The sequence below is a fragment of the Hipposideros armiger genome, unplaced genomic scaffold (genome assembly GCF_001890085.2).
Source record: "Hipposideros armiger isolate ML-2016 unplaced genomic scaffold, ASM189008v1 scaffold_147, whole genome shotgun sequence".
In the NCBI taxonomy this organism is placed as follows: domain Eukaryota; kingdom Metazoa; phylum Chordata; class Mammalia; order Chiroptera; family Hipposideridae; genus Hipposideros; species Hipposideros armiger.
Genome location: NW_017731497.1, coordinates 3025866 through 3044147, shown reverse-complemented (window position 1 = coordinate 3044147; position 18282 = coordinate 3025866). Strand labels below are relative to the sequence as shown.

At 37.7% G+C, this 18282-nt stretch overlaps 1 protein-coding gene across 2 annotated transcripts in view; it reads right to left on the bottom strand.

Annotated features, from left to right (window-relative positions):
* Positions 1–18282, bottom strand: part of USP3 (ubiquitin specific peptidase 3) — a 91698-nt gene that overhangs the window by 60199 nt on the left and 13217 nt on the right. The window contains exons 1-3 of one of the 2 annotated variants that reach the window (XM_019650784.1): positions 6350–6410; positions 5113–5229; positions 2336–2467 (exon numbers count right to left, since the gene is read on the bottom strand). In XM_019650784.1, the coding sequence (XP_019506329.1) occupies positions 2336–2364 (29 nt within the window). In that variant the 5' untranslated portion in view covers positions 2365–2467; positions 5113–5229; positions 6350–6410. Of the gene's footprint in view, positions 1–2335; positions 2468–5112; positions 5230–6349; positions 6411–18282 lie in introns of those variants that run through there. The other variant, XM_019650782.1, reaches the window with a different exon arrangement.

Genomic DNA, 18282 nt, shown 5'->3' with positions numbered 1-18282 from the left:
GTTTCCTGAGGGAAAGGGGGAAAAAGGAATGAGAACTCTTTAACAGCTTGGATAATGCTTAACTTATATAGAAAGGAGTAGGGTTTTTTTGTTTTGTTAATTTTAAGATTTTTTTTTATTGGGAAATTGGGGAAAGGGAACAGCGGTGGGGAATTGGGGAAGGGGAACAGACAAGTTGCTGTCCTTTTGTTCTTCAGTCTAGTTGTGGAGGACGTTGCTTCACTGGCCCAAGTTGGTGTTATCATTGTGCTCTTCTCGGGTCAGGCAGTCACTCGCCAGCCACTGGACAGCTGCTCACGCTGGCTGCCAGCCACTCACGGTAGGTAGCTCACAGCAGCCCACTGCAGCAGGGGCTGTATCCTATGCTGTCGCTGGCGACTCAAAGCAGCCCAGCTCCAGGTCGAGCTGTTTTCATCACTGGCCCTCATCTGGGATTCGAACCGGGGCCCTGCTGCTCAGAGCTGGAGCTCTCAAGCCAACTCTTAACCAACACGCCACTCGGCCAGCCCGAAAGGAGTGTTTTACAAGAGCAAATAACACTAAACTGAGTACTAGCCCTTGTGTGAAAATCTTGGGAAGATTTTCATTTTTACTGAAATCTTCATCTACCTCTAGCTTCCCTCTCTTCCAGGTCTGGACACCTTTCACACAAAGGATCACTGAAATAGGAGTGATATGAATGACCAAACCTTAAGATGTTTTATTCAATAGCCACAATTTAATAATGTTAAATCTGTAGAAATTAAGACTTGGGAAGTCACCTGATCTTTTTTCTTCCTTTTGATGGACACCTTTCTACAATACGATTATCAACTAATTAGCACAGAACTTCAGTAGAAAGTGTGAAACAAAAGCAATATTTAGACTTTAATTCCCATCCTTGCTTAGTACTGCCTACATGTGACAGTTAAGGGCTGTATGGCAAAAAAAAAAAAAAATTCCAAAGAAATTCTTTTTTTTTAAGATTTTATTGGGGAATTCGGGGAGGGGAACAGTGTTGGGGAATTGGGGAAGGGGACCAGCCAAGCTGTTCTTCAATCTTCATTGTGGAGGGCGCCAGTCGCCATCTGGCTTACCATGGCAGCTTGTGGCCTCTAAGCTCAAGGTGCTGTGTTACAATCTCAGTTGAGGGTGGGCGTAGCCACCATCCCATGCAGGAATCGAACCCGGCAGCTTTGTTAAAAGTGCACGCTCTATCCACTGAGCCATCCAGGCGGCAGCTCAGCTCCAGGTGCCAAGTTTAGTCTTAGTTGCGGGTAGGCGTAGCCCACCATCGAACAGGCAATCTTGTTGTTACACCAGCTGAGCCATCCTGCCACCTGCTGGCAGCTCAGCGAGAATTCAGCTTGGGCGCAGCGTTACTGGCCCATGTGGGAATCAAACCAGCAGCCCTGTTGCTCAGAGCTCTTACTCTTAAGCCAACTCTTAACCAACTGAGCTACTCGGCCAGCCCTCCAAAGAAATTCTTTAAGTGGCTTTTTTTTCCTTCAATGTCAAAAACCTTTTGAATTGAGAGTGAATAGATTAAAACTATTAAATAAAGAATTATAATTCACTAGTCCAGAAAAGAAATTCGCTTCACACTGAAGTTGAAGCTGAAAAATACACTGACTTTCTGAGTATGCCACGTGGCTATGGACTGTTAAACATCCAAATCCACTGTAACCCAAATAACTTAGATCTAAGTCATCACAAAAATACTTAACTCTATTGTCATTTATATAAAGCAGACATATATATTATATGACAAAGAAAGAACAAGGCCTCTAATCTTCTTCTAAAGAGTATATATATATTTAAATAGCTACACACGAAATTCTTGACATTTATCTACAGAGGAGTATGAAGATGAGAATGGAACTATGCTGAGAGAGGGGAGAATGTCAAAATAATTTTTAAACAAAGAAGTTTAAATTTTTAAGATTATGTAACAAAATGTTAGCTTGCACAGTAGGAACATGAGATTTTTTTTTGAAACATGTTTTTATCATATTATTCTTCAATTAAAAGCAAAACAAGAAAAAAAAAAGGGAATTATAATGAACAACAACAATAAAATACTTTTCACTTCCCTGAAGCTTACTGGGATGGACAAGGAACATGAAGCAGGGAAGAAGAGGCCTAGAAGTTGAAGGGAACATGCAAAGTAAAATCTCCATGAATAGGACAGGCATTCCTGATGGCTCCAGTCCCTTGTGAATCCTAGCAGAGCAAAAAAGAGGTAATGGCAGTAGCAACTGGTTTAAAGACTGGTAGGGGAATGGAGCAAGGAAAATGAAAACACTTGCATGCTCATGGTAAGGAATATCATTTCCAGAAAAACATTAATACTTACCAGTATGTACTGTAGCTACTACAATCCATACACACTGTGTGCTGAGCTTTATCTTGTTTTTCTGATTTCTTATGGTTGGTTAAGGGTACCTGTGCATCTTCGTAATGTTTTTTTGCATGGCCGTTCACATACCTTACAAAAATCAAATGAAAATTTATTTTAATTTAAATATTGCTTTGGAAGTTAAAGTAGGAGATGATGATAAAAATTAGATGGTAATCAAATCAAAATGAAAAAGAATTCACTCCTCCTTATAAGAGCATTCATTTAGTGATTTATTAAGCTGAGTACTTAAAATATGCTCCTTTTTTGCAATCAAATATGACAGCCAACTTTTAATTACAGTACACACTAACTAGGACCAGGCAAGGAAAGGAATTATCTATGCAAATCAGTTTCAAAACTGTTGATATTATCACTTATCAACTCCTTTACTGATGCTCTTGCTAGTTATTTTTTTTAAGCTCGTCTCAGACTGCTAACCCCCAACTCGGTTATCATCAAAGACAAGCCTTGTAAACTAAATTACTCAACCACTTCCCACAGGGCCACAGGCTCTGCTTGGGTTGCTGCTTAATATAAAACATGAGAGTCAGATATGGAAAGAGGATAATCTTCCATCTCTTTCTCATCAATAAGTCTTCAGATCTTTCATTCGAACGCCTGAATAATCAGCTCCACTCATATGGAAACACATTTGTTTAGAAACAATCCAAACAAAACACAAATCATCTTAAACTTATATAAATTGTTATTTTTCGACATGGGTAAAGATAATCAAAAGTTGACTGTATTCATAAAAAAAAATTGTAACACTGTCCAACTCAGATTTGGTAAATCATTGTATTACCAAAAGTAAAATGAAACTGAAGTAAGGGTTCAATGTGCACATGGTGCGCACCTAGAGTCATCTACATTTTCACCTAAATGCTGTACAATGCTGTAACTGAACCACTACTGTGAAGAACCCTTCTAAAACAAAACCTCCCAATTCCTAAGAAGCAGCCATTTTGTAGAAGGCAAGGCCTAACTGAAAACTCAGAACAGTCAAAACAAATGTTGGTTAAATGGGACCAAAATAAATATGCTCAGAGAGTTAAGGTGACATTTTTGTCATGCGGCACCTTAATGTACTAGGAGCAACACTTACCTCGGGGAAAGAACAGCAGTAGGTAGGCTCAGCTTCCAGCCCAGCCTCTCTGCCCAGAAAGCGGGAGGCAACAGGGGCACTACTAACCTCGCCTCAGGATGTGATCACGTTTTCTTTCCCATTTTTTCATTTAAGTAAACATAACCAACATTTGTGTATACATGGGTCCTCTGCCCACAAAAGTGGACTAAAATGAATTTTAAAATAAAATAATGAGTAAGAGTATAAACTCGAAATCTAGACTGCCTGGGTTCAAAAGCAGGCTTTGCCACAGGCTGGCCATGTGAGCTTGGGTGAGTCACTTAATGTGTTTGTGCTTAAATTTTCTCATCTGTAAAATGGAGATAATAGTACTCATATCTCATGAATTGTTAGGTGATTAAATTAAATAATCCGTGGCTTAGAATACATGCATGAATACATGAATATTAGCAATTTTATTCGTATTGTCCTTTATATGCTTAACTAGTATTTATTCAGAATCCAAACAACATAATTGCTTGGAAAGTCGTCATATTAATAAGCACATAACTTAGAGATAACACACTGCATAGGTCAAGAAACACCCAATATTTAGTTAAAAGGTGAACTCCAAGTTATAATGCAGGTTTAATATCTAATCAGCACAATTTCCTATGCTTAAATATATTTATACTGTGCCATAAAAAGCACTAATAATATTTATAGTAAGGACCACCTCTGGAATCAAAGAAAAAGCAATACTGAACAATAACAATAAAGGCATTACTACTTTCAAGTCTTTAAAAACTGATTATCTGTACATAGTACACATAGTTCATTTAAACCACACTGTAGTCTCCAAATAGACTAGATGTTTAAATGCTTACTATAAATGTCAGTGATAAAGTAAGAAGTGTATTGTATTACTGCTGACATTAAGATTAGCAATGTTTAGGCTAATCCTCAATACAGTCAGAAGTTAGCCATTACATATAAATTGGCTAACATAAAAACAAATATTCCCCTCATCTAGTTTTAGATTTTAACTAGACAGTTTGGTCTAAAAAGGAATATGTCAATATATATGTCACACATTTCTAACAACAATCACAAAAATTTGAAAAATAATTTCAATGGGATGGTATTATGAAGACCAACAGAATATGTAACTCAAATATGCTACTGATTAACTGTTTCCTAGTTGAAAAAATATTCAATTTAAGACTTCCCTGCAGAAAAGTGGTCTAAAATTACTGAAAAATCAGAATCCTTGGCAATCAACACCCAGGATTACATAATAATAAGGAAAAAATGAACCAATGAACCAATGAACTATGTAAAAGGAAGATCCAAATGCAGACTGCTCTGATTATCTGTTTAATCTACTTAGCCATATTTTTCTGAAACTATGTCCGATTTCTAAGTTTAAGATTGCTTGCAATTGGAAACAGACTACCTGCAGAGACTAGAAATTTTTCCATTTACTTTTCCAAAACCTGCTTAGAGAATTGGTTGTTGCTTGCTATTAAAAACATTAATCTCTCCAATTTTTGAGAGTTTGTCAGGTCTTTTTGTTGGCATATGCCCTTCAAGATTTAGGTTGTAGAGCACTATGAGACAACTGGAGAACAGAACTACATAAATTTTATTGCATTATAATTCTCACCTCTCAAAATCTAGGAGAGGAATCTGTCTCTTCAAGTGCAGAATTTAAGTGCTTCTACTTTTCTTCTTTTTTAAAAAAAATGTTATCTGTACAAAGTATTTTCAGGCTCCCCAAATCCTAGAGATTTCAAAACCACAACAGCCAAAATTAAGATATGCAGTGAACATTTTCCAAAGGTACTCTTAAGTGTACATGGAAAAAAATACTCAATTCTGGGGCTCAAAATGTAAAAAAATCAAAGGTTAACTGAACAAAGATGCTCTCTTCATGCAATGAGGGTTTAAGAACAACAGTGGGGAAACAGTCCTAATAAATACGATATAGATTTCAGCTTGTGTGACTTAGCATGATTTCCCATCCCCTTGCTACTAAGCTTTTAACACTAAAGCAAATTCAAAGCGGACTTTCTAAGCTTAAAGGGCAATAGATATAAATGTGCTAATGCCAGGCTAAAAGAACACAAAGGTTGATATTTGAGTTTGTATTAAAAGAAAAGAGCTACTAGAGTATTTAAACAACATCATTTGGAAGCCAAGAACTGGAAGGAAATGCTCAGGCTTAAATTGGAATGGGGGTGGGAGTGGGGGTGGAGAGTTAAGTTCCTGGAAAGCAAAACTATCTTAATGAAACAATGAAACATTTGGTACTTCTTACAGTTAATTATGAACTCCACAGCGAGAGTTTTTTCAAGGAAATTCCTTTATCTGTAAATATTTTAGTGTTTTGTTCTGTCTTCAGAAGAATGATGTGATAGCTGGGATTTAAATCAAACGTCAGTCAAGGTAGAGATGGGGTAGGTAATAGGTGACACAACACTGGCCATGACGAAAATGGGTGACGAAAATGTGGGGTTCAATTAGACTATCTCTCTACTTTTGTGTATGCTTAAATTTTACCCTAATAAAAGCTTTTAAAATCAACCATAAGGAAATCTTCTATTTCAAGATTTCAAAGTTCCCTTATTTCATCTTTTCAATCAAGTATTACTAAATTTAGATTATCTTTGTCATCAAATGAATTCCTCTGAGTATCAATATAAAGGGTTTTACACCCTAGATATTCCTTAGTTGTATTACTTAAAAAACAGATTCTATTGGGAGAGGGAAACCCTACAGAGAATTACACACTATGATTAAGCAATGGTGCTAAATAAATCCAAATCAATAAATCTGACATTAGCTTAAAGGCAAACTGAAAAAGGCAAGTAGGGTAATGAAGTAATAAGTATGTCACCTACCTTCCACAGTGGACACTTGAACAAGTCAAACAGACCCAGGGGCTTTTGTTGGACCGGCACACTAATAAAAAGAAAAATACACAATATACCAATTGTATCACGTTAGTTCCCAATTTCTCCCCTAATCTGTAATATCATATCCTGTGATTAAGTTATAAATTCCATGGCAGCTGAGGTATACTGAAATCACAAATCCCTGTTTTGTAAGTGCATTTACACAAAATGGCTGCCTAATTATAAAGTTATACTGAAAAGAATTTAAACGCATGTCCACAACAGCTGCTCATTTTAGCTGTTGACTCAACTCAAATAGTTTAATCGCAAGTTAAACACATATTCACTTTTTTCCTTTATTATTCCTTTTAACACAGTCTCTGACAAGTTAATGACAGTCTATTTTTACATTGAAAACATTTTTAAGTCTAATATTTAATCACATGTCTTTGCCATGAAGATCATATACAATTATAAATGACAACTCTTTCAGTTTATTTAGTGAGAGGTATAACCTAAGGATACAATTAGGAAGGCTGAGCATAGTTCTTCCCTAATTAATGTCTCAGTTGCATAAAATATAATTCTAAATATGACAACTGCATACAATTCTAACAGTGTAATCAGAACATTAATTATTTTAGTTTAAGTATTATAGGGGTGCGGTAGGCAAAAAGGGGTATGAATACTTTTTAAATATCAGTTACAATTTTGCTTGCTGTTGACTCATTCAATTAAAAAACCCAATAAGCATAACTACGATTTTTGAAAAGAAAGATATAAAAATCACCTGGAAAACTTTTTCAAAACACATATGTTCTACTCAAGCAGAGATATGTACACTGGGAAGGGAACAGAAGGACAAACAACATGTGTATCTTGAGAAAAATAGTTTCCCAGATGACTCCCTAATAATACAACCCCTTGAGAACCACTGGTCAGCCTCCTAAGGGCATTGGAGGGGCACCACAGCACAACCACACACTCAGGATTATAGCAAATCCACTGTCTGGCACAATATATGTTCAGTAAACATTTATTGAAAGAAAGTTTAAATTTCTTAGTTTAAGATACCAAGCAAGCTCTTCCAAAATTTCGTCCCTACTATATATACTTCTCTTGCCTTCACAACATGCCTTTCTCACTGTTAAGAAAAATTAACCAAAGCTGGGAATAAGGTCAATCAAGAACTGTAAACCCTTTCAATATATAATGAAACACTTCTAATAGCCCCCCTCCAAGATATTTAATTATAGTACTATTGTTTGACCTGCTGTTTACTGTTGATTGGGACCCAAAATCTATGAAGTTAAGGTAAATCTGTAGATTTTTATTTGGTAGAGATCATTCCTGTCCAGCAGATTCCAAAGGTTATGGTTTACTACCCTGTAGGACATTAACCTATTTTGTATCTAGTTTAGCAATTTATTGCAATGCTCTTTCTTCTGTCTACATACACTCAACTCCTCAAATGCTGTTAGAATCAGTTTTACTATCATGCTGGTTCCCTACTAATGAGTTAAATCTATGACATATGTCCATCCTGTGTTCGGGAGGAAAGGAGAGGACAAGGAAGTATAAAAGAGCACAATCATCTACTGACTAAGGGACTCTGCCTGTCTGGCCAACACAGGGCTCTAACTAGTTTTGAATACGAAAGCTTTGAGAGGTAAAATCCCCTTCCAGTTAGCCAAGGGCCCTACCTTTCTTTAGGACATTCACACATTTACATTAATTGACAGGACCATCCTGAAGGTATTTGTTTTTTACTCAGTTGGGTCCAATTTTGTTATATGTTTATGTAAGCTGCATGCCAGCAAGGCTAAGAATACTTGCCAAACTGCTAACAACAATTATTTTAGGCAGGTACATGAGAAAACTATTTGTGAGGGGACTGTTCGCTTTATATATGTACACCCTGTGGTATTTGATTTACATCAACAAGAGTATGATGTTTTTATATTTTGAAAAGAAAGTCCTAAAACGTGAATTTTTTAAAAAGAAAAAATTAGAAAACATGAAACAGTTTTCATGGTTTGAGATATAATTTGGAGGATTGAAAAACTACAAATATTATAGTTCTGTTCCTCCAGTATCTCTCTCTTTATCTCTCAGTCAATACTAAGAAACACTGTAACTCAATCTGGAAAAAAAAATGTTGAAGTTTAATATTATCCTATAATAAATAATGTTATAATAGTAAGTTTAGGCCCAAGTTTTTAACTATCTAGAGTTTTTTTGGTTTTGTTTTTTTAATTATGAAAGGCTTTTTCCTCTTTTACTTTTCATTTTTATTTTTTATTATTTTAGAGTTACTGCGGGCCAGGGGTCTCAAGTCTCTATGGATCGAGCCTGGATTCTGGCGGGTGCAAAGCTTTTATGCTCAACTGCCACAAAGAAGTAAATTTGAATATCTTAACCCAGTATGTTGATTCGATGTGTCTAGCAACTGCTTCACCAAAACTTCTTGTCCTTTTTCCTCTTTTAAATGATGGAAATATGGAGCAAAATCACTATTACTTAGGTGTGTTTCCTACCAAGTGTTCCTCTTTTCCCCTTTATAAATATACACATGGCACAATTTTGTAATCTAATTGTTCCACTATCGATATACTGAATGCATTTCTTCATGTTACTGAATTTAGAACAGTGTATTCTAGATCTGGTCTTATACTATCTCAATTATCTCATAAAGTTTTATTCATTTTTTAATACCTCAATTTCAAATTTTAAAAAAGATGCCCTAAAACTGAGGGGAGGAAGAATGGGGAGTAACTGCTTAATAGGTATGGGGTTTATTTTGGGGCAATGGAAATGTCCTGCAACTAGATAGAGGTGGAGGTTGTTGATGTACTGCCATTGAATTGTTCACTTTTAAATGGTTAATTTATGTTATGTGAATATGTCAATAAAATAAATAAGTAGATAAATAAATAAGACAGGGTTAAGGAGAGGAAATAAAAGCAAACAAAGTAATGACTTTCAAAAACATTGGAAACAAGTGACTGTGCCTTTTAATAAATCTCAAAAAAGACTTCACAATCTGAGTCAAGAAACGTGATTTCTCCTATCGTAAGAAAGTAAAGACTTTTTGTATGACAGAACAGTTGGTCTTGGCTATGTAAATGACAGTACTCTCTGAGGGCTTAATACTTTCACACCAGAAAAACATTTGAAGGCTAGAAAGCTACAGAGAACAGGGTATGATGAGGCATTCCAAAGCCATTTATTGTATTGCTTTGGGGAAATTCACTCTGTCGATACACACACCTTATCTAAATTAGGAATCTTTAATGTACCCAAGACAATTATAAAATAGAATAAAAAAATACTGGCTTTAAATTAAACTAATTCTCAATTATTAACAATAGAACAGGTCATAGCATGAATAAAACAGTACTACAAATAATCCCAAAATCATTTACTTTAAGCACCTTAAGAGGAATTATAAAAAAGGTAGTCTCAATTTACAGACAGATGAGTTCAAAAGTTTATCTAATAAGATGAACCCATTTCCATGGGAACAGTATTAGAGGTTTCCAGGCTCTTCTATAAAATGCTACATGAACCATTATATAACTGAAATTTTTATAAATATATATAAATATAAATTAGTCAATAAAAATATTTTAAAACTTTGAATATTCTATTCAGTAAAACAAAAATATTACACTGAAGTTTTTATTTTTTAAATCTTAAGTTGCTGGTACTTGAGAGGAGAGTAATATGGACACTTATAGAAGTTCAAAAAGATAAGTGAGAATTTATAAGGGTCCTTTTTATTACACATAATTACACTTCAAGGTGATGTCAAGGCAAGGAAGACATGCGGTGCATTTCTCATACTGTTACACTTGGTCACAGCAAGGTCACTGGTCTCATAAATGGAGTCTCGTCTTCTTTCACTCAGATTATAAAATTTCCTCAAAGTTACTCTCTCCGCAAGCAATCTCTCCCTTTTTTTAGGTTCTTCTAACCCCAGACTCAGCATCTCTTTCCTCAGTCTCTGGGCATCTCAGTCTGAAGGTTGGTACTAACTAGGCTCCCTCCACCATTCTCCTTCAGCTATGGCTTCAGGACCTTCCTCTGGCCCAGTTCTCAACTCAGCCCCAAGCTCTGGGAGCTGGCAGAGGGGCCCATTTGGAGAGAGTGAAAAATCCTGAGCTAGGGCCATTCTCCAGACGGTAGAAGCTGCAACACATGCTGGGCAGGGGAGAGGGGTGGAGAAGCGCAGGCCTCTAAAACCTGCTGGAGCTCATGTCTTCTTCCTAAAGCCCCCAGAGCTTTAACTCTCCTGGGAACCAGGAAGTGAGAAATGATGGGGCAAAGAGGCCAAGGGAAGGCATCCGAGTGATCCACAGACCAAAGTGGTTCTCTCCCTACTAGTCCTGGGAAAGGGAATCATATTCTGCCCCTTTATCAAGGGATAAGAGCAGAAAGCTACGAAAGTCTGCGCTTAAAGGGCCTGTTTACACGCAAATGGTTTCAGGTTGTGTTCAGGAGACAAGGAGCTCCTAAGACCAAATGGCATCCACACTGACTGTAACGTTCTTTCCACAGAGCCACCGATCTTCATTATGCTTAGTATTCACTATGTAGAGCCTAATAATAGAGAGCACATTTGATATTCAAGGCCTGTCAACAATTCTCCTGGAATTCTAAAAATTTTTTAGAAAACATCATGCTCTAGTGCTTACGTTACAACTTAGGCACTGTCTCTATACACAAACTAGTTCAAGAACACAGCACTGACAGGCAAGCCATTTATTTATAGTGTATCCATTATTCAACAGTTGCTTCAACTGGTAGAGACGCTCTTTATCTTCTTAAGAATTCAAAAGGTGAGGATCCGATAACCAGGACTCTAGTCCTGGCTCTTCCACCACTATCTATAGAACCGAGAACATCACTACTATTCTGGGTCTATTTCTCCATTGTAAAATGAAGACTAGGTGATGAGCATGTCCCCTCTAATTATAAAATCATTCAAAGACTATAAGGCAAAAAATAGATGAAACAATCATGTCATCTTTCCCTATAGATAAAATTCTTCCAACTCCACCCTCCACCTAATTTTTGTAAAAGGCTTAACAAAAAGATTAATTGCTAACATAGCATAATTTTCTAAACCAATGGTTTTCAGCACTATTCCCCCTGCTTCCAACCATCTCCGAGAAGCAAACACATTCCCACCACATTGCCCATCAGTGACAGCTGCAACAGCAGGGGTGGGAAGGGTGTGGAATCACTGTTCAAAACTGTCACAGACAAACATGCAACTACAACAGAAAAACTCAGGACCCCCTCCCCAACACACACAGAATATTTTAGGTGCAACTCTAAAAATAATAGCAACCCATAAGAAAACATCCATAATACGTGTTTTTTAAAAAGCATACTCATTTTTATCTAGTTAATATTTATCTAGTACATACTATTGCCAAGCATTATTACAACCACTTATGAATATTACTTCATTTAATCCTCTACAATCCAGTGAGGTGCATACTATTATTTTGCCCATTTTATAGATAAGGAAACTGAGGCACAGACAAGTTATTAACTTGCTAAGTTAGTGACATACTGGAACTCAAATTTATGCAGTGTTTGAAGGTGTGGACTGCTACAAAGCAGTAAGTCCAGAAGGCTATCATTTTAGTTTTAAAAAGACTCCATTCTATGTGTTTCTGTGTATATGTTATATACCTATATATAATTTTTTTAAAGCCTGTAAGGGTACACAGTAACTGTTAACAATTATGTAAAAGGAATGAGATGGGCGATTTGAGGCACATGGACCCACTTTCAACTATACTGTTTGAATTTTTTCAGAAAGCATTACTTTTTTTTAAAATAAAAATAAATTATAAATGCCTTAAATTTAAAGATACTGGTATTATAAAGTTGTCCTAATGAAACGAATTTATTCTAAATTACTAAGCATAAGTGGTAAGTTAAACCAAAATCCAAGATTATGACTGTGGGTTTGTAAAAATATGATCAAATGAAAACAAAATTTTTGCAGCTGTTATTCAAAACACACACACACACACACACACACACACATGAAAGTATTAATAGTGAAGTGTTATTCTTTTTGCAACTGGAAGATAGGGCAATACTACCATAAAAAATTCTATAAGTATTCCAGTACATATAAGTTGAAATAAATTCCAAGACTAATCCAGTTTACCCTGAAACTGATATAATTTTAGATGTTTAAGAACAAGGCATATAATCTTTATACCATGAAAGCTCTTTGAACTATATGTTCACAATCCTATTCTATGCTAAGAAGTCTCTCCATCTTCAACTGGAATCCTCTGAAATTACTGGTGGGAGGAGTCGGTAAAGTCACATAAAGAGAGCAGGAATTGGGCCATAATGTAGTCCAGAAAAGAACTCTAGCTACACTAAGCAACTGCCAAAGGTGTCAAAGCTGCCTGGGTGCAGCCCAAATCACTGTCTATTGCCCCCACCCCTTCCCTCAATGATGCTCCTTCTGGAAGTGGGCACTGGGTTCCCAGGGAACACGGAAACAGGAGAGGTCTCTTAAAAAGCAACAGGAGGTGCCCAGGGTCAAAGGAGTGAGCCAATGAAGAGCCAGGGAGACTAAGCAGAGGCCTAAGTAATGTAGGAGGAGAACAGCAAGCATGAGCACCAAATCCAAAGTCGTCAAAAGTGGAGGTTGGGACTCAGGCCAAAATCATGGAACCCAGAATTCAGGGGCCAAGGCAGGGAAGGCAATTATGAAGCAAAGATTATCTTGGTTGTCTTTCCACTCTGTCCCATGAGAATCTTGTCCACCTTTCTCCTTCTGGCAGCTCTCTCTTGCCTTAGTCCCATTCTTATTCAAGGCTAGCAATCAATCTCTCCTGAATCATTAGATAAATAAATTGTTTTCTGGTAAAGTCACAATTCATTATTTTCCATAACCATTCTCTTTCTGTTTAATGGCCCTCTGATAGATTAAAGCTGGCACACTCTTCCCATTGAGAGGCAGGTCTATGTCCTCATTCCTTGAATCTGGGCAGGCTCTGTAACTGCCCTGACCAACTGACCAAGGCAGAAGTGACTGCATCAATTTGCAGGTGTAGGCCTCAGGAAATCGACAGCCTCCTCTTGCTAGTGCCTGGAGTGCTAGCTCTTGGGGAAGCCAGCCACCATGTAGGAAGTCTGATCACTCTGAGACCAACATACTGGGAGAAGCCCAAGCCACGTGGAGAGACTTTGGAGAATATGACACCATTTGGGTGGGGGGGGGGTGGAGAAACAAGGAGAGAGAGACAGAGGCTAGGGAGCACAGAGGTTCCAGACATGTGAGTTAAGAAGCCACCCTGGAAGAGGGTGCTCCAGCCCCAAGTACTCCCGCTGATGCAATATCAGCCAAATTCTTCCTGAATTCTAATAAAATGGTTGTTTGAAGCCACTAAGATGTAAGACAGTTCGTTATGCAGCAAGAGATAACCAGAATACCACCTGTAGAAGGAGTAGCATCAGTGATACAGCATCAATCACTCACCCCTGCCAAATAACTCACTGGAATGATTGACACTGTTGTTTAGAAGTGAGGAAAGAGCCTTCAAGAGGCTCTACCGCATAGGAATCAAAACTATTCAAAGACCAGACTATCCCCTCTGTGACAGAGGTAGTAAGAGTCAAGACATGGCCGTCTATCATCAACTAAGTTGTCATCATCTTTTGGAGTGACTCTTTCTGTATCCCATCAATAACTTAGAAATTCAAATCCAGATATGCTGTCACTACCATGAGACAACCTAATTGTTTCTTGAGCACAAACATCACTCTTAATGTTGCCCTATATTGTAAAAACAGCCTTCAAAATCTCAAAAACACTATTCCCATAGCAACCCCAAATTCTGGATAAAATCCTTACGAAGATGTCATTGGCACTTGCAGGAATTCCTTTTCTCGTCATTAAAAGCTACAAAGCCCTATCGTTGTTCATTTCGCCTCTTTGGATTATGTTCTTTAATAAGCATTCTGGGAAACCTCAGATTTTACTGAAGGCTGGATTTGAAAAACTGAATAATTATAATAATTGAGAACATGCTATTCTATCTCTGTTTCCAATTCTATCTTTACCCTGTGAGTTCTGACATATTCATCATCTAGCCTAACTTGATCCCCATCACACCCAGCAATGTCTGATCCCAGGCCTTTGTAGCTGGGATCAACAGTCCACATCCTAGCCGTTTCCCAAGACTTCTGAGGAGTACTCGTATTTTTCTCTTAAACGTCTCAGCAAATTGTTGCTCAGATGCCCAGGAGGAAGAGGAGGTAGGCAAGGGGCACAGTGACCAGAACTCTGCTCCACATCATTTTGGTTGAAGTAGGCAAAGGCCTTGATCACCTGCCCTTGACCTCTAACCCTGCCAAAAGAACTTTCTAGTCTAATACAAAAATGTACCAAACTACTCTGTAGACTCAAATATGTTAAAGGTCATGTGGTATTATAAAGCTAGCGTGGGCTTCAGAACCAACAGTTTTAGTTTACCTTCTAGTTTTACCATTGTTTTATTCTATGACCTTAAGGAGTTGGTTCCAGAGGCTGCTTCCTCATTTGTAAAATAGGACAAATACCTCCTCTACTCACATGGCTATGGTAAGGATTTCATGGGAAAACAATCCAAACTGCACAGCAAAGGGCCTAACAAAAAGTACCCAGTGTCTGTCAGTTCCTTTCCCCTGAAAATATATTTTAAAAAATGAAATGGCGGGCAGCCAGTTAGCTCAGTTGGTTAGAGTGCGGTGCTCGTAACACCAAGGTTGCCAGTTCAATCCCCACATGGGCCACTGAGTTGTGCCCTCCATAACTAGACTGAAACAACTACTTGACTTGGAGCTGATGGGTCCTGGAAAAACACACTGTTCCCCAACAAAATTAAAAAAATAAAATAAAATGGCTATCAGGGGGTTAATTCTGGTAGCTGCTATTATATACAACACAGGTAACATGTCCACATATACCATGACTACTAAGTTTCAGAATTTTTTTCCCCTTAATTTATACTCATTAAAAGAAATTGCAGCTGACAATTCCTTTCCACAGAAAAGTTCCAAATACATAAGTCACATTAAAGTCAACAAAAATCCCTCAGAAACTACTCCTATATTTGACCTAAAATTAAATTATACTCAAAACATCAAATAAATGATAAAATACTCAATTTTAATAAGCCTGTTTCAAAATTGATATAACTCCTATATCCAGCTTAATGTCAGAATCATTAAATTTTATGTATCTAATGTAAAATACATATCGTAGGAAGCAAATGCATTTTAGAAGCACATTTTAAGAGATGTGCAAGGAGGTTAGACATATTTAAGTACAAAAGCAACTTAAGTGTCAAGCCATACTGAAATATACCAAACTCAGAGGTATTCAGAATAGAGATTAAATCATGGTTTACCAAAATATGCCTTGGGTATTCCAATATCCAATATAATGGGGTTACAGGTCAAGTCATTTAAAAATGTTTTTTAATTTCCAACTTTTGTTTTAGCAAACAAGTAAATAGGAATTATCTGAAATCACACCAGATTTAACATATGGTGATTAGTTTATTTTTAGGGACCAATAGGTCTAAACTTCTACTCTAAATAATTTGGTTCTTCTTTATCCACCTTATTACCTGGCTCCCTTTACCTTGGCTCTTAGAGGCTAATTTTGAGACTGCGCTCTAGCCTACTTTCCCAACGTTTTCCATGTCAGGACATGCACAGAAAATAACATCTGTATGGCACATGCACATAAACTGAAGAGGCTGATCAGGGCCAGAAGTGATCTGCTTGGAGGATCCAACCACCCTTAGGCTGAGGGGATCATTATCTCAACACATGCAATCAATTCATGGCCCCTCTGATGGGAAGCTACATTTGCCAATCTTTTACATGGTTGGTTATCAGGCAACGCAGGAGGAAGCCTCCCTTCTACTCCAATGTCCACTTGCTGGAACAAAAGACTGGAGGTCATCAATCACCTGAGAGGGCCAGCAACATTATTTGGGAATCCAAGATGCCATTCCTTTGAGGATCTGCAATTTATAATACCCATGCTCTGAGACCCATAAGAGAAAATGGATGCCCAAATCCTTATTTCCACATCCAATGCATAACTGTCTTGTTTTATGGCCATTCTATAACCCCAGGGAGCAACCAGTCAATAGAAGGACACGAAGGAGCCTAACATGAATTAAAAAGTGAGAGACAAGTACCAGAAACAGCTGGGTCGGAGTACTCAGGTGGTAAAACAGCACCGATGAGAATGTATAAGGAACAGTCAACGGCCTAAAATGAGCCAGAACCCAGAGCATATTAGCTGACTAAAAATGTTTCCATGGCCACTTACAGCTCTCTGATTTCAAGTTTTCCCCAGACAGGAAAAGAATTACAACAAAGTATTTCACGTCAACAGCTCTGAATACATTTTTAAGATCACAGTAAATGGGAAGAGAGATCTTAGTTCATAAACATATTCCCGACCAAAAGGAATCAGGGCTACTTGGAGAAATGGCTGATGCCAAGCAAGGCTGGGGCAGGCTGAGTATGCGATAAGCCTGGAGTATCTTGCTCTGCCAAAAAGAAAGAAAGGGCTCAAAGAACAATAGAGACATGTCAAAATTACGGCTTAAGGGAGTTCCCAGTAGCCAAATCTAAGACAATTTGAGCCTCAAAATAAATAACAAAATATCACAGAATAAAATCAAATCTATGAGTCCATATTAACAAGTGAATAATGAACAAGTGTGGGAGAAAGGAAAGCTTTTCCTTATAGAATATCAACTAATATTTTAGAAGAAATACAAGTGAGAAGATCAACATCTTGCAACCATCCTAATAACAACTGATTCAGTCAAGAATCATTAATGGATGCTAAATTTGAATGAAAGTTTGGTAAGGAACAGGAGATTGCATATATATATATATATACACACACACACACACACATATATGCATATATATACACACATATATATGCACATACATATATATGCACACACACATAAAATCTCAAAACATCTCCCACAAATTATTTATTAATAACAAAGAGAAAAATAGTAACTTTACAGTAGAAAATTACTTGCAAATATTACCTTAATAAAGTAACCAAAGTTAACATCACCAAAAATGAGACAAACCAACATTATATACCTCTTGATATGATGCCCTGAGAAGACACATAACTTCTGTAGTATTCCTACCAAAACAATGCATAACCTGAACCTAACCATGAGGAGACATCAGAAAAACTCAAACTGAAGTACATTCTATAAAATAATTGGCCTGTATTCTTCAAAATTACCAAGATGTAAAAGACAAAGAAAGGCTAAGAAACTATTCCAGATTAAAGGAGGCTGACTGGACAGTATGACAACCAAATAAAACGCATCATCCTGGATTAGATCCAGGGGAGGTGAAAGGGGGGACAGAATGGTGAAATAGCTATAAAGCACATTATATAAAAATAATTGAGTCAGCTGGGAAATCTGTATATGGAATATGCATTTGATAATACTGTCGTGTCAGTATTAAATGTCCTGATTTTGACCAATACCCTGTGCTTTTTTAAAAGAAAGACCTGGGCCGGCCAAGTGGCGCGACGGTTAAGAACTGGCTTGGGATGCCACAGGACCCCAGTTCGGATCCCACATAAGAGGGCCAGTGACACTGCCCTCTACAGCTAAGATGCTGAACAACAGCTCAACCTGGAGCTGGGCTGCCGGGAGTCGCCAGCGATAGCGTAGGCTGCAGCCCCTGCTGCAGTGGGTTGCCATGGGCTACCATGTGTAGCCAGCAGCCAGTGTGAGCAGCCAGCAGCCGGCCACGGCCGTCCAGAAGCCGGCGACTGATCTGCCTCGCCCAGGAAGAGCGCAATGATGGTGCCAACTTGGGCCAGTGAAGCAACATCCTCCACA